General features: G+C 35.9%; 1 protein-coding gene across 1 annotated transcript in view; it reads right to left on the bottom strand.

Annotated features, from left to right (window-relative positions):
* Positions 1–13,015, bottom strand: part of RPGRIP1L (RPGRIP1 like) — a 93,784-nt gene that overhangs the window by 48,419 nt on the left and 32,350 nt on the right. The window contains exons 10-15 of the mRNA XM_035025200.1: positions 12,390–12,529; positions 7,333–7,439; positions 6,978–7,028; positions 6,115–6,294; positions 5,255–5,372; positions 726–1,178 (exon numbers count right to left, since the gene is read on the bottom strand). Of these exons, the coding sequence (XP_034881091.1) occupies positions 726–1,178; positions 5,255–5,372; positions 6,115–6,294; positions 6,978–7,028; positions 7,333–7,439; positions 12,390–12,529 (1,049 nt within the window). The remainder of the gene's footprint in view (positions 1–725; positions 1,179–5,254; positions 5,373–6,114; positions 6,295–6,977; positions 7,029–7,332; positions 7,440–12,389; positions 12,530–13,015) is intronic.

The raw sequence follows: 13,015 nt of genomic DNA, 5'->3' as shown, positions 1-13,015 counted from the left end.
CAAATATGAGTGAAATCATATGGTATTTGCCTTTCTCTGACTGACTTTGTGTAGTCATCCTTCTATTGCTTTAATCACATTTCTGCTTTAGCCACTGGCCTTCTTGCTGTTCATCCAACATGTCATGTTTGTCCCTCCACCTCAGTACTTGCTGTTACCTCTGCATGAAACATTCTTCCCCCGGATCCTGTCATGGATCTTTACTCAGGTCTTTATCACTGTCAACCACCAGGGAAGTCCTTATCTGAATTAGCAACCTTCCATCTCTCTCATTAGCCTGTTCATTTTTCTTCATCTGATGAAATATATATTTGTTTTATGGCCTGTCTTCCCCTCTAGAAGGTAAGCTACATGATGGCAGGGGCTCTGTCTGTCTTACTTAGCAGTGACCATTGTATTTCCAATGCCTAGTAACAGCAATAACATAAGCTCTTAAAAAATATTTGATGAATGTACTACAATTAATGTTTAATCAAAAAAGGGTATTAATATCGTAAATAAATATTTGCACTTATAAACTTTTAAAAAATTAATAGCCATTGCAATTGACATCACCAATGACATTTAGGATAGTCCAATCAACTGTGGGCAGATCAATTAGGGGACACTGTCCCACCCTCAAGGCATCTTGAATCCCTAGGAGAACACAGTAATGTAGAATACCATATTAATATATAAACCAAATTAGTGATTCAAATATCCAAAGCTTATAAGATTGTACTTACCAACCAAACTTGCTGTGCAAAATATTCGACCACTTTTTTCTAGAATTTCATGGAATCTCAACTGACCTGCCGCAATTGTTTCATAATCTGTGCTGTAAGCTTGGTGGACCTCAAGAGTGATAGTATTCTTCTGAATATATTGTAAAAATAAGTCATTAACATGAACGAGATATTGAGAAGTGAAGTTATATTCTGGGTGAAGGCCTTGCACTATGGGAGTTGTCTGTAGCTCAAAATCATAGAAAGCATAGGTACAGAAAGTGACAGGCTCTTTATCTCCAGATGCCTGTAAAACTTCAGAAGAAAAGGTTACTTTGTTGATATGGATTTCAAATAGGTTTTCGCCTCGTTCTAAGTGAACGGTTTCATCAAATTCATCAACGGAGTCATCTGGCGTGATTTCTGGTTTAAATTTATATTGCTTGGTGCCATAGGCAATATCCTTTAATTGGGCTGCAAGAGAAGACACACAGTTTAGATATTTTAAAATATTGACATATGAATATACAAACTGGCTTTTGAAGTGGTATGAAGTCTTAACTGCTTTTGTGAAGAGTCTCAGTCTTAAATTCTATGACTACACTGTTTTTCTGTGAGTAATGTTGTATTCTACAAAAATTCATCCTTTGTTTTGACATCACTTATTAACAACAAAATTACAACTCAAGTTATAATACAGCCTGTACCAGGGGAAAGGAAAAAGAAAAAAGAAAAAAAGGCTTTTGAATGAACAGCTGAGGTAAATATTTCGATTCTCCTTATTCCTCTGCTTCTGCTTTATTATATTCTCTCCTTTAAAGTCAGTTTCTCTTTCCACTGGCTCCTTCCCTTCAGCTTATTAAAATATCCACTTTTCTACTTTTGGGGTGATGGATATGTTTATTGCCTTGATTGTGGTGATGGTTTCACAGTGTAGCCATGGGCCCAAACTCACCAAGCTGTATGCCTCAAATATGTGCAGTTTTAAAGTATGTTAATTGTACCTCCATAAAGCTGCTTTTTAAACAGATATATCTCTTTCTAGATACACATTTTATCCCCATGTTACATCCAAATTTCTGGAAAAAGTAATGTATGCTTGTGTCTACAACTCCTCATCTAACAGACACTCTTCAACCTCCTCCAAAGAGTATCTGCCCTACTTTTCTCATGAAACTGCTTCAGAAAAGGTCACCAATAATGAAGTAATTGTTAGATGGAATAGACTTTGGTTCTTGTATCACTTGATTTCTTTGCTTCCTTGACATTGATGGTCACTTTCCCTTTTATGAACCTCTGTCCTACTTTGGTTTCCATGTCATCAGCTGCCCTGCTTCTCCTTCTACCTCTCTTGTTTTTTTAAGGGGTTTTTCTTTTTCTCATAGTTTGCTGGGGGCCCTGTTTTTATCCTTTTGTTAGTCTACATATTCTTATGGGTAACCTCCATCTTTTATGACTTCTGCTACTATCAATATGCAAAGACTCTCCTTTTTCCACTTTTTTTTTTTTTAAGATTTTATTTATTTATTTGAGAGAGAGAGAATGAGAGACAGCATGAGAGGGAAGAGGGCAGAGGGAGAAGCAGACCCCCTGCCGAGCAGGGAGCCCGATGTGGGACTCGATCCCGGGACTCCAGGATCATGACCTGAGCCGAAGGCAGTCGCTTAACCAACTGAGCCACCCAGGCGCCCTCCTTTTTCCACTTTTAATTCAGATTTATTTCCTGAACTCCAGACCCATACATCTCATGGCTTGCTGGGCCCACTGTCTAGATATCCCCTAGCTACATCAAACTCAACATATCCAAAATAGAATAGAGCCAATGTAGAGTATTCTCTTCTAGTTATTTCTGTATTCTGAATCTCAAGTGCTGGTATTAGCATTCATCCAGTTGCCTAAGCTTGTTGTTACAGAATCGTTCTAGTTTCTCTTTCTCTTAACTGTCCCCACATCCATAGGGTCACTACTATTCAACACTGTCTCCTAAGTCTTTCCAAGTTTGTCCCTGTCCATTCTCTGTCCACTAATGCTACCTTACCTACATTCCCAGTGTTTACTACCCAGATTATTATGGCACCCGAAGTGCTTCCTTCCTTCAAATCTTATAACTATAGCATAATCTAATAACTATAGCATAATCTCCAAAATGTAGTTCTGGGTGTATTACTGCCTACCTTAAAAATTGCTTAGTGGTTTTCAGGTTATTAAATTTCAAACTCTTTAAGGTGGCAAACAGGGCCTTCATGATTTGGCTCTTCCCAGCCTTACCTGGAGAGATTCTCCTCCTTTTACTAATTATGAGTTCCAATTAGATAGATCTGGGTGCAGTTTTGCAAATGAAAGGCAGTGCTTCACATTTAGGGCATTTTTACCTGCATCCTCTATTGTCTGGAATGCCTTTCATTGCTTTTCCTTAGTGGTGAATTCTGTCATCTTTAAAGATGCCAAACCTACTTTGTGGAGTCTTCTCTGAATCTTCAGGTTTAAATAGGCATTCTCTCCTCAATGTTTCCTTGGTATCTTTTGCATTTTCCTAGCTTCACACTCTTCATGGTCAAGTATAACTGTCTATGTATGTGCTCTTTCTTTTAAAAAAATATTTTATTTACTTATTTGAGAGAGAGAGAGAGTGAGCGAGCGAGCATGAGCGGGGGGAGGACCAAGAGGGAGAGGGAGAAGGAGAAGTAGAATCCCCGCTGAGCGTGGAGCCTGAGGCGGGCAGGGGCGGCAGACAAGACAACGCAGGGAGATCCCAGGACCCGATGAGATCACGATCCAAGTCGAAGTCAGACGCTTAACCTACTGAGCCACCCAGGCTCAGCACATAGGATAGCTATGTGCTCCATCTTATGAGTTCCTTGAGGATGGTACCTGAGCTTTTTTCTTTTTTCCTATTTGGATTCTCCCTGCCTAGCACATTGTTTAGGATGCATCAAGAGCCTGAGCATGTTTAAGGAATCAATCAATGAATTTAGGGGACAGACGAAATATGTTGGTGAAGATTTAGTAAGACTAAAAGCGATGAAAATCCCAAACTATGTGATCTCCTTGTTATTCAGGAAAATTCAATTAAGCAAATATTTATTGAGTTCTACTTGAAATAAAAGGTATATACTGCTCTTTGACTTTTAGAAAACACTGTTCGGGCAGATAAAGATATTTATTGAACCCTTCTACTTAAAGCAGTGGTTCTCAAAGTGTGCTTTGGGAACCCTGAGGGTCCCTGAAACTGCTCTGAAGGTTTGTGAGGTCAAACTATTTTTAAAATAATCCTGACATGTCACTTGCCTTTTTCATTCTTATTCTCTCACAGGTGTTTAATGGAGTTCCCCAGACTACATAATGTGTGGTATCATAACAGGCTGAATGCAGAAGCAGGTCTAAAAACCCAGCTGTTTTCTATTAAGGTATACACCAAAAAGTCTGCAAAGACGTCAAACAACTAAAAAAATGTAAAACAATTTAAAAGAATGTCACTCTTCTCACTATTTTTTTTTTTTGTATGGAAAGTACAGCTTTTAAAAAATAAATACTGTAATTTATGTTAACATGTAATGGGTTTATTATTATTTTAGCATGACGTAAAATAAATATTTTCAAAATTTCTCTTTTAATCCTTAGTATGGTAAGTAGAACCCATATAAGCAAGAGGACTTTGGGATCCTCAGTAATTTTTAAGAGTGTAAAATTACTGCTGGCATCAATCATTCGAATTAAACATTGTATGGCAGGGGACATGAAAGAGAAACTCAGTACTTAGCCTCACAGAATTTATATTGCAGTCACAGGGAATATGCAAAACTCCAACAGTGAAGAACACTTACATAATATAATCCCCACACATATTTTTTGGTACATAAGAGGAAAAATGGGAAGTACTAAGTCTAGTGTTTTTCAAAGTATAGTTTTGCACCTGCATCTGAATCACTCGGAGTTATTTCTAAATATATAGAATCATGGACCCCCAGATCTCTAGGGGTAGGTCCCAGGAAGTTACATTTGAAACAAGATCCTCATGTGATTTTCATGCTTGCTCAATTCTGGAAACCACTGCAAGGACATTTCAAGTAGAGGAATGGCTAGGAGTGATGGGAGCCAGCTTCCTGGCAGAGGCATGCATTGCATTTGGTTAGATTTCCAAGCAGGGTAAAAAGGGTATATGTTGGGTAAAAAGGAGGCTCAGGTGGAGCAAAGGTACAGTGATAGGACTGGGAAAGGTGAATCTGACAAAGAGCAAGCAGACTTGTTTGGATGACATACATAGCTTGCTTAGAAGAGAAATGAGGAATGGGGTGGTGAAGTTAGTTCTGCGGTACTCCATAAAGTACTCTGAAATTTTGCCTGCAATACTGAATTTGGAAAGCAATAGAAAATTACTAAAAATTCTTGAGTAGAAAAGAATCAGATAAAAACCACCTTTCTGGTAAATTCTCATTACAGCTCTGAACTAGAAAAAAACAGAGCGAAAGAAATCATGAATGTAGATTTGGATGACATTTTCAACTCCCGTAAAATCCGTTCACCTAGGTACTGTGGACAAAGAATTGTACCTTCTAGTTTCTGAATGCGTGCAGCTCTGCTATCAAGAAGATGAACATATTGTTCCACTTTGAGTTCATAATCTTGCTGCAAATTTTCCATCTTCTGGGTCACTGCTTCAACTTCCATCTAAAAAATATGAGATAACAAGTTTCAATACTTAGGATTAGTTCCATTTTCATTTTTTAAAGCAACTCTGACTCAAGCATTTCCTAGATCCTGGGGATCTCGGGAGCTGTAAACCATGATTTTCTGACCTCAAATAGCTTACAGTTTAGAAAATTATGCTTGGCAATGTTCTTAAATCAGAAACAAAATTAACAAGACCCCAGATTCCTTCTCCTGGGGGTAATTTTCCTGTTTGTTAAAGGCTAAGATAACATGTGGTTGTGGCAGGAGAGCTACGATGCATTCGCACGATGTGCTAATACAGCACAGGTAAATTCATGGCTGCTGTTTCTGCTCTAAAACCAGGGCCTTTAAAGAATTATTTGTTTTTGGGTGCCTGGGTGGCTCAGTTGGTTAAGCGACTGCCTTCGGCTCCGGTCATGATCCTGGAGTCCCGGGATCGAGTCCCGCATCAGGCTCCCTGCTCGGCGGGGGGTCTGCTTCTCCCTCTGACCCTCCCCCCTCTCATGTGCTCTCTCTCTCTCATTCTTGCTCTCAAATAAATAAATAAAATCTTTAAAAAAAAATTATTTATTTTTAAACTATTTACTCTAAGCACCTAGTTACAAGGCCAAATTCCAGCTTGTGGTAATACATGGTAAGAGATTATAACCGATGATAATACATAATACTGCTTAGAAAAGTAAATCATCAGTAGAATATCATAGGAAGCCTGTTCTCCTGTCTTCGTGCAGCACATTACCTGATAATCTTTATTAATTTTATGTTGCATAATCAGCATGTTTCGTGTCTTTTCAAGTTCTTGCACTGTTTCTGCATGAGTTGCTTGTAGCTCTCTCATGGAGCGTTCTAGATCTTTGTTAATTTTATTGTCTACTTTCTCTAAAAAGGAAAGGTCTCCATTTTTTTGTGATTTCTGAGCCTAAAACAAAAACATGTTTTATTACTGAAATAACAGTTTCTAAAACGTATCATGTGAATTAATATAGATATAGCAAAGAATAATCATTAATTAAAAACAGATATATTTCCATTTTCCATCAGGAACAAAACCATCCTGATACAGAAAATATATGTGGATAGTCATCTGGAACGATTACAGAGAATTCAAAAAACACTTTATTACTTCATGACATAAAGAAGAATCATGTACCTTTATTTCCATTTCTTCAACTGATTAAAAGCTACACTGTGTTGATCTAAAGGGAAAGAAATGTATTTTCTCGTGTCTTCTTATAAATAACAGAATATCCTAGGACTGAAAAATATCTTCTGGTAACATTTATAATTCAATATTTTATTTAAGATAATAGGGTGTACCAAGGTCTCTTAGGACAGAAAATTATTGATTAGTTTTATAGTGAGGTGTGTAAAAGTGAAATGTTTGTTACAGTTGGAGAAAGTGCTTTAAATAAGAGTTTTTGAGGTCTATTTTAATGTAATTTTGATGTCATTATGAAATATGTATATGCTGTAACTAAATGTCACCTGACCACTTTCCTGAATAATTCATTCTCCAAGTATAAGGGTTACAGACAAGGGTCATCATTATGCTGAAACAGTTATATGTAGACATGAAATTCATGGTGAAGTTCAGAAAGTTACCTTTATAAGCAGGAGAGCTTCACTCAATTCATCAGCATTAATATCACTCTCCTGCAAAAGACAGAGTAAGTAAAAGCTCACAATGAGATATTAATGAAAAGTACAAGAGACATTCCAACTATGCAGATTATCCTCATGGAGCATAAACTGCCTGATACCATGAATTAAGAAACTAAGTATAAGAGACATTCCAACTATTCAGAATCTCCCCTGAAGTGTAAACTGCTTAATAACCATGAATTAAGAAACTAAGTAATACATTTGTAATCTTTTGCTTTGCAGCATAGTTTCCTCCTGGCATAAAATATTGAGATAAAAATTTGGCGTTTATTTCCTAAATAAGAAAATAGTTCACCTGGTTGTAAAACTTCAGGCGGTGTTTAAGGTCATCAAGTTGCTGCTTTTGTTCCAGATACTGTAACTGTAGTTCTCTGTTTTCTTGAATGAGTTTCTCATTTTGGTCTTAAAAATAAAGTTGATACAATTAGAAAGGTAAGAGAGCATGAGGCATAAGAACGCATTTAAAATTAATTTAATTCCTGATATACACCAAGCTCAAACTAGTATTGCTCTGGTCAGAGAGGAAATTGTGCTAGCACCTAGACAAAGGCAGTGAGAGAATGAGGAACAAATGAACACTATCATGTGTCTACCATATGATCCAGTTGCTTATCAAAAACTGAAGACTTAAGTTCACAGCATTAATACAAGGAAATTGTGGCCTCTGGGACTTCAAAGGAACATTCTATCTAAATACCTAAGAAAATATGTTTCTAAATCTATGATTTTTACTTACTTATTAAGGGTCCTGAAAGGCATGCAAAAAAATTTGTTTTTGTCTTTTAGTGTTTTAATCGACTTCCTTAAGTTTTCTTTTCCCAATTTAGCATAAAGTCCTTTTATTAAAACAACATAATTTCTCTGGTAATAACTAAACCCATAATTTTAATCAACTACACTTTGAACAAATCTGTTAAGATAGGAGAAATGGATTCTCAGCCAGTGTGCATGGTAGCATCAGTAATAATTCATGTGTGCTCTTTATTCATTGAGTTCGTGCTGTTAATTGGTAGGACATGGACCCAGAGCTCTTGTTAAGGAGTAGAGATAGGTTACATTCGCCCAGACACTCATTCGCCTAAACCCATAAGCAACAGCACAGGGTAGAGCTACAGGAGACAGTAAATCCATAAAGAGACTAATTTTTTACTCCCTGCATTAAACATATGCTTAACTTAAAAGAAAAAAAAAAAAGCTAGCTACCAAATTTATTCTTTAGTCTCATGTTCTTAAGCGTACTCTTCAACAGAGTTCATTGTGGGGGTCAAGTATCCTTTTTGGCTCCCTGTAGCCTAGCTCTAAACCATGTCATCCAAAGTGTCTCCACTGATCTCATCCTATTTTCACAGATTTGTGTTTATCAAAAGTCCTCAATTCAAGTTGTACATTTTTGTTTCCATTTCTTACAAAAAAGCCAACACATTTGCCAAGAATTCCTTACATGAATATATTTGCACACTGAATGCATTTTATACAAAAATACATTTCTGACTTCTATAATGCTTTGTGTTCCCCAGCTAGAAATGCTACATGTAAGTGAAAATCGTAAATTACACAATTAAGAAGAAGGGGACTAAATTTGGATATTTTTAATGTCACATATTTCCTGGCAAACTAAAAGGGAAAAACACTGTGACTCTGGGGTATGCAGAGACATTTTAATATCAAATATATAAACCTTTTTCATCTTATCGATAAAAGGTTAAAAGGTTATACTAGAGGATAAATTGCTAATACTCAGTGACCTAAATGAGAGAGTTTCCAAATGAGAACAGTATTTGGAAATTTTGAAGGTAAGGGTCAAATACCTGTCTTTAAACTAAAAATTAGGATTAATAATAAATACGAATTTGTAGAGGAGATAAACAACTTTTTCGGTTACAGAGTAGAATAAGAATGCGGAATGCTTTATTTTATGAGGTTAAAAAAATCTAGATAGGAATGGTTAGGTAACAGAAAGAAGGTAAATACAGTAAGAAAAATGTAAAACCAAAGGTCTTGAGGATGATATAATTTCCTTCTCTGGCCTGCAAGAAGTGTTACGGGTTTTGAGAATGAGGTAAAGGGTAAAGGACATGATTACTCCACCTTCATCCAGACAGTGTATTTTGATTTCTAGTTTTATGCTCTAATTTTTCTATTCTTTCAATATTTCAGAGCAGGGTCCTAAGAATGATATGCTAGTAGGTATAAATAAACTTATTCAAATGTTTCTTCCTTTGCTGGTTTCTGTTTCCACAACAACGTCCCCGTTTCATTGATCGTTTTAAACCTAGGGTGTTATTACTGAGAAAATAACTTATTAGTGGAAGATGACATTACTAAATACCAGTACCTTTCTCTCTACTAAATTTTATGTAGAATTATCCGCAACATTTTTCCTTTCTCAAACTGTTTATTGGGGATAGAACTCCTGGCTCTTTAAAAAGCACGGAGACGCTGTAGTTCAAAAAAGAGATAGACTTGCTGAATTATAATATGAAAAATCAAAGCATCCTGTACAAGATGAAAAATAACCTCTTTACCTTATGATTTGACAAAAAGCAGGTTAAGCTAAACAGCATTTTATTTAAATGAGATAACATTTTACGCTTTCAAAATTATGTTCTTCAAGCACACCATTAATAAGCAGAGTGCAGAGAACAATTCAACTAAACAATTTTCAGAGCTCCTTTGTGCTAATATCTTCAGCTGTGATCAATATAACCATATGCATTATGCTGAATTATGCATTTCAGCTAAAGATAGAAAGGAACTTTCAAAAGCAGGGCCTTTAAACACATGCAGTTAATTTAAGCATTAACCAAATGCAAACTGCATTTACATATCCTTCTCCCACATATTCACACAATCTGAAACTAATTTGTACCTTGAATAAAGAGGTAAGTATTCTCTAAAAATAATTTGCCAGTTAGATGAATGACTCTAAGAACCCAGGGAAACATCTTCTGGCAAGGAACACTTGATACATGAAAAGGTAAATGTGTGAAGAGACTTCAAAGTAAAATGAAACAATTTCAAGATCTGTAATACAAAAAGGAACTTTCTAAATATTAAAAGACTTCCTCATACAGATCATTTCAGTTCTTTTTGTTTAGTATTTCCCTGGAAAAAATGGTTCAAGACTGTAATATTTTTCTTATAATCTATTGTAACATTTTCACAAAAAACCCCCAAACCTAAATCATTAGATCTATACATTTCAGGTAGTCAAGCGAAATAACTAAAATAACAATTGTATTAAAAAGATTCAGTTCTAGCAATTTTTCTTAACAAAACATATGAATAAACGTGTAAAGATTTGTGTAGAAAGATGTTTATGATACTTAAAAAAATGGAAGGTATTTAAAAATTCATCCACAGAAGACTGTTAAACAATCTTTGGTACATCCTCACATGGAAAACTATGACAGCCATTATAAATGATGATGATGTGGATTTACATTTATACTCAGGAACGATTTCATAATAGAGTAAATAAAAAAGCACATTATAAAACAGTATCTACGCATATAGAAACAACTCTGGAAGGACACACATAAAAATATTAATAGTGATTATCTTGTGGTTGTGTGATTGAATGACTTTTAGAAAGTTTTTTTTTGTTTACTGAACTTTAATGTTATACATTAATTATTTTTAATCATTCAAAAAATCCTAAAAAGACATAAAAACTAGTAAAAAAAAGATGAGGAATGGATTAATGGTGGTTTAAAATAACTTAGCAACTGTAATTTTAATCATTTAAAAGAAGCTTTGGAATTAATTCAACAACAACAGATAGGTTTAAAAAAAAAGCCCACCAAGTTTCTATCTCCTTAAGAGTTTCTTTCCAGAGACCAATTCAGATGTTTAGAGATAAAGAGCTTTGGAATTTTTAATATTTAGGGAAATACAGAAAGCACAGAAATAAGAGAGGTTTTTTTTCATTTCTCTTCCTTTAAGAATGAGCAGTTTATATTTGTCTTCGGAAAACAGGGAATACAGAGCGCTTCTGCTTCCTTCAGTCAGCAAGTATTTACTGAGCAGCTACTAAACAAAAGCACTGTTAAGTATCACATGAAAGTCAGGAACTATATATCTTTGACATCAAAACTTTTAAATACCCACCCAGTCACAAATCATGTCATCATCTTATTCTACTCACAATATTCCCAAGAAAAATTCATAAATAATTTTTCATAAAATTCAATCACTTGGTAGATAAATACTGCTTATATGTTTCACCGAAATTAAGACTACATCGATTTCAGACTTCTTAAAATATTAAAAAAGGTCAGGCCATAATTTTAAAATGTTATCATTTACAAGATGCATCACAACTTGAGATGTCAAAATGGGAAAAAAAAAAATCTCTCTTATAGTTAATAAAATATGGCATTGTGATCTAAATCAATATATAGAGTACTGACAAGATATGTAATTTTTATTTTTTAACTGAGCCTGCGTTAAACTTTGAAATGCTCTCATGCAACAGAATCGCAAATGTTCAAAAGAAGCAACCTTATTATCACATCACTTGGTTTATGTAGTGGATGAGCAACAGATACAACGTTTGAAACAAATAATTCAATTCCCCTGTTGTGCATTTGTGTGTATAATCTAGTAAATCAGACATCTACTTTAATTATAATTATTTTATTTCCATGAGATGAGAAGGGTGAGATCTGTGACTCGTATATGAAACTTATTAATGATTATTATTTTAACAGGGACATCCTGACAAGTCTTCCTGGTATTTAAGTTCACTGTCACAGAGTAGATTTAGACATCTAATTATCACAGAGATCTTCCCTGTTCGACCTACCAAAACTAGCAAGCAACTACTTCTGCTCCTCTGTCATCTTACGCTGCTTTGTTTTCATTCCCACTGCACTTGCCGCCACCTGACACGTTGCACATTTATTTAATTATTGTCAGTTTCTCCCTATTGAATTTATGTTGCATGAGGGCAAGGCTTTTGTTTTACTCATTGCTGTGTCCCCCAGAACTTCGAACAGTGCCTAGCACATACTGGTGGCTCAATAAATGCTTGTCGACTGCTGAATACAGCAAGGCTTGACATTTAGGAAAACAAAACAAAACAAAACAAATGAAAGGCAACCTGAATAAAAGTATCTCTGGTGAAGAAATAACTCCTTTGGCGTATATGCTAGGCTGAGTAAATGGAAATTTTGAGCGACCAATAAACTCATGAAAGTGGATGGCTGTTAATGCAAGCGATGTCCCCTACATGGAGCAAGGTGCCTGGCAAAACAGTAGGCGCCACAGTCGGCGCTGACTGAGCCGGTGAATAACCAGGAGTAACACAGATGTCTGAAATGAATAATTCAGTAGTTGTTTTATGTGTACCTCTTTCAGTTTTGAATCTGTCAAGGATTTCAGTTTTGTCTGTTAGGTCAGATTTTAAGGCAGTCTCGAGTTGAGCGATCTGTACTTTCAGCTGCTGTTCCTTGAACTTCCATTGCTCTTCGTGGGCAGCACTGAAGGCACTGCAAAAACACACATGACATGCAAGGAGAGCCTGGAAATCGGCCTCGACCGAAAATACGAAAGAGAAAAGCTTTTAGTGGTACAGAGACCACTGTCATCATGTCTTAGGAATTAAGTAAACATATGCTGGTCTGCTGCTGTTGAAACCAAGGCGCCTTTCTCAGGCTGCGGTTAGCAAACATGAAAGGGTTTGTGGGATGAGCAAAGGAACTGGCCTTAATTTAGAGCTCTACAGTCAGAGAAGTTGGCAGTGTGCAGCTTTTGTGGGACTAGTAAAGGAATTTAGATACTGTACATACTCCAGAGGAATCCGCAATTCCAAACCTCAGCCATCGGCTTCAGATAAAACTCTTCTCTCCCACATACAAACCCTCTTAATACAGAGAACAGGGGCTCGCCACCTGATCTTCACTGCTAAGATCTGAAACTTTTACTGAGTCTGTGCTAATAACACATTCACAAAATTCTGGCCATGAAATGATAAC

The sequence above is a fragment of the Mirounga leonina genome, unplaced genomic scaffold, assembly GCF_011800145.1.
Source record: "Mirounga leonina isolate KUSES-001 unplaced genomic scaffold, KU_Mleo_1.0 Mir_180, whole genome shotgun sequence".
In the NCBI taxonomy this organism is placed as follows: Eukaryota; Metazoa; Chordata; class Mammalia; order Carnivora; family Phocidae; genus Mirounga; species Mirounga leonina.
The sequence above is the reverse complement of the archived record's forward strand: the minus strand, read 5'-3'. Positions and strand labels throughout refer to the sequence as shown.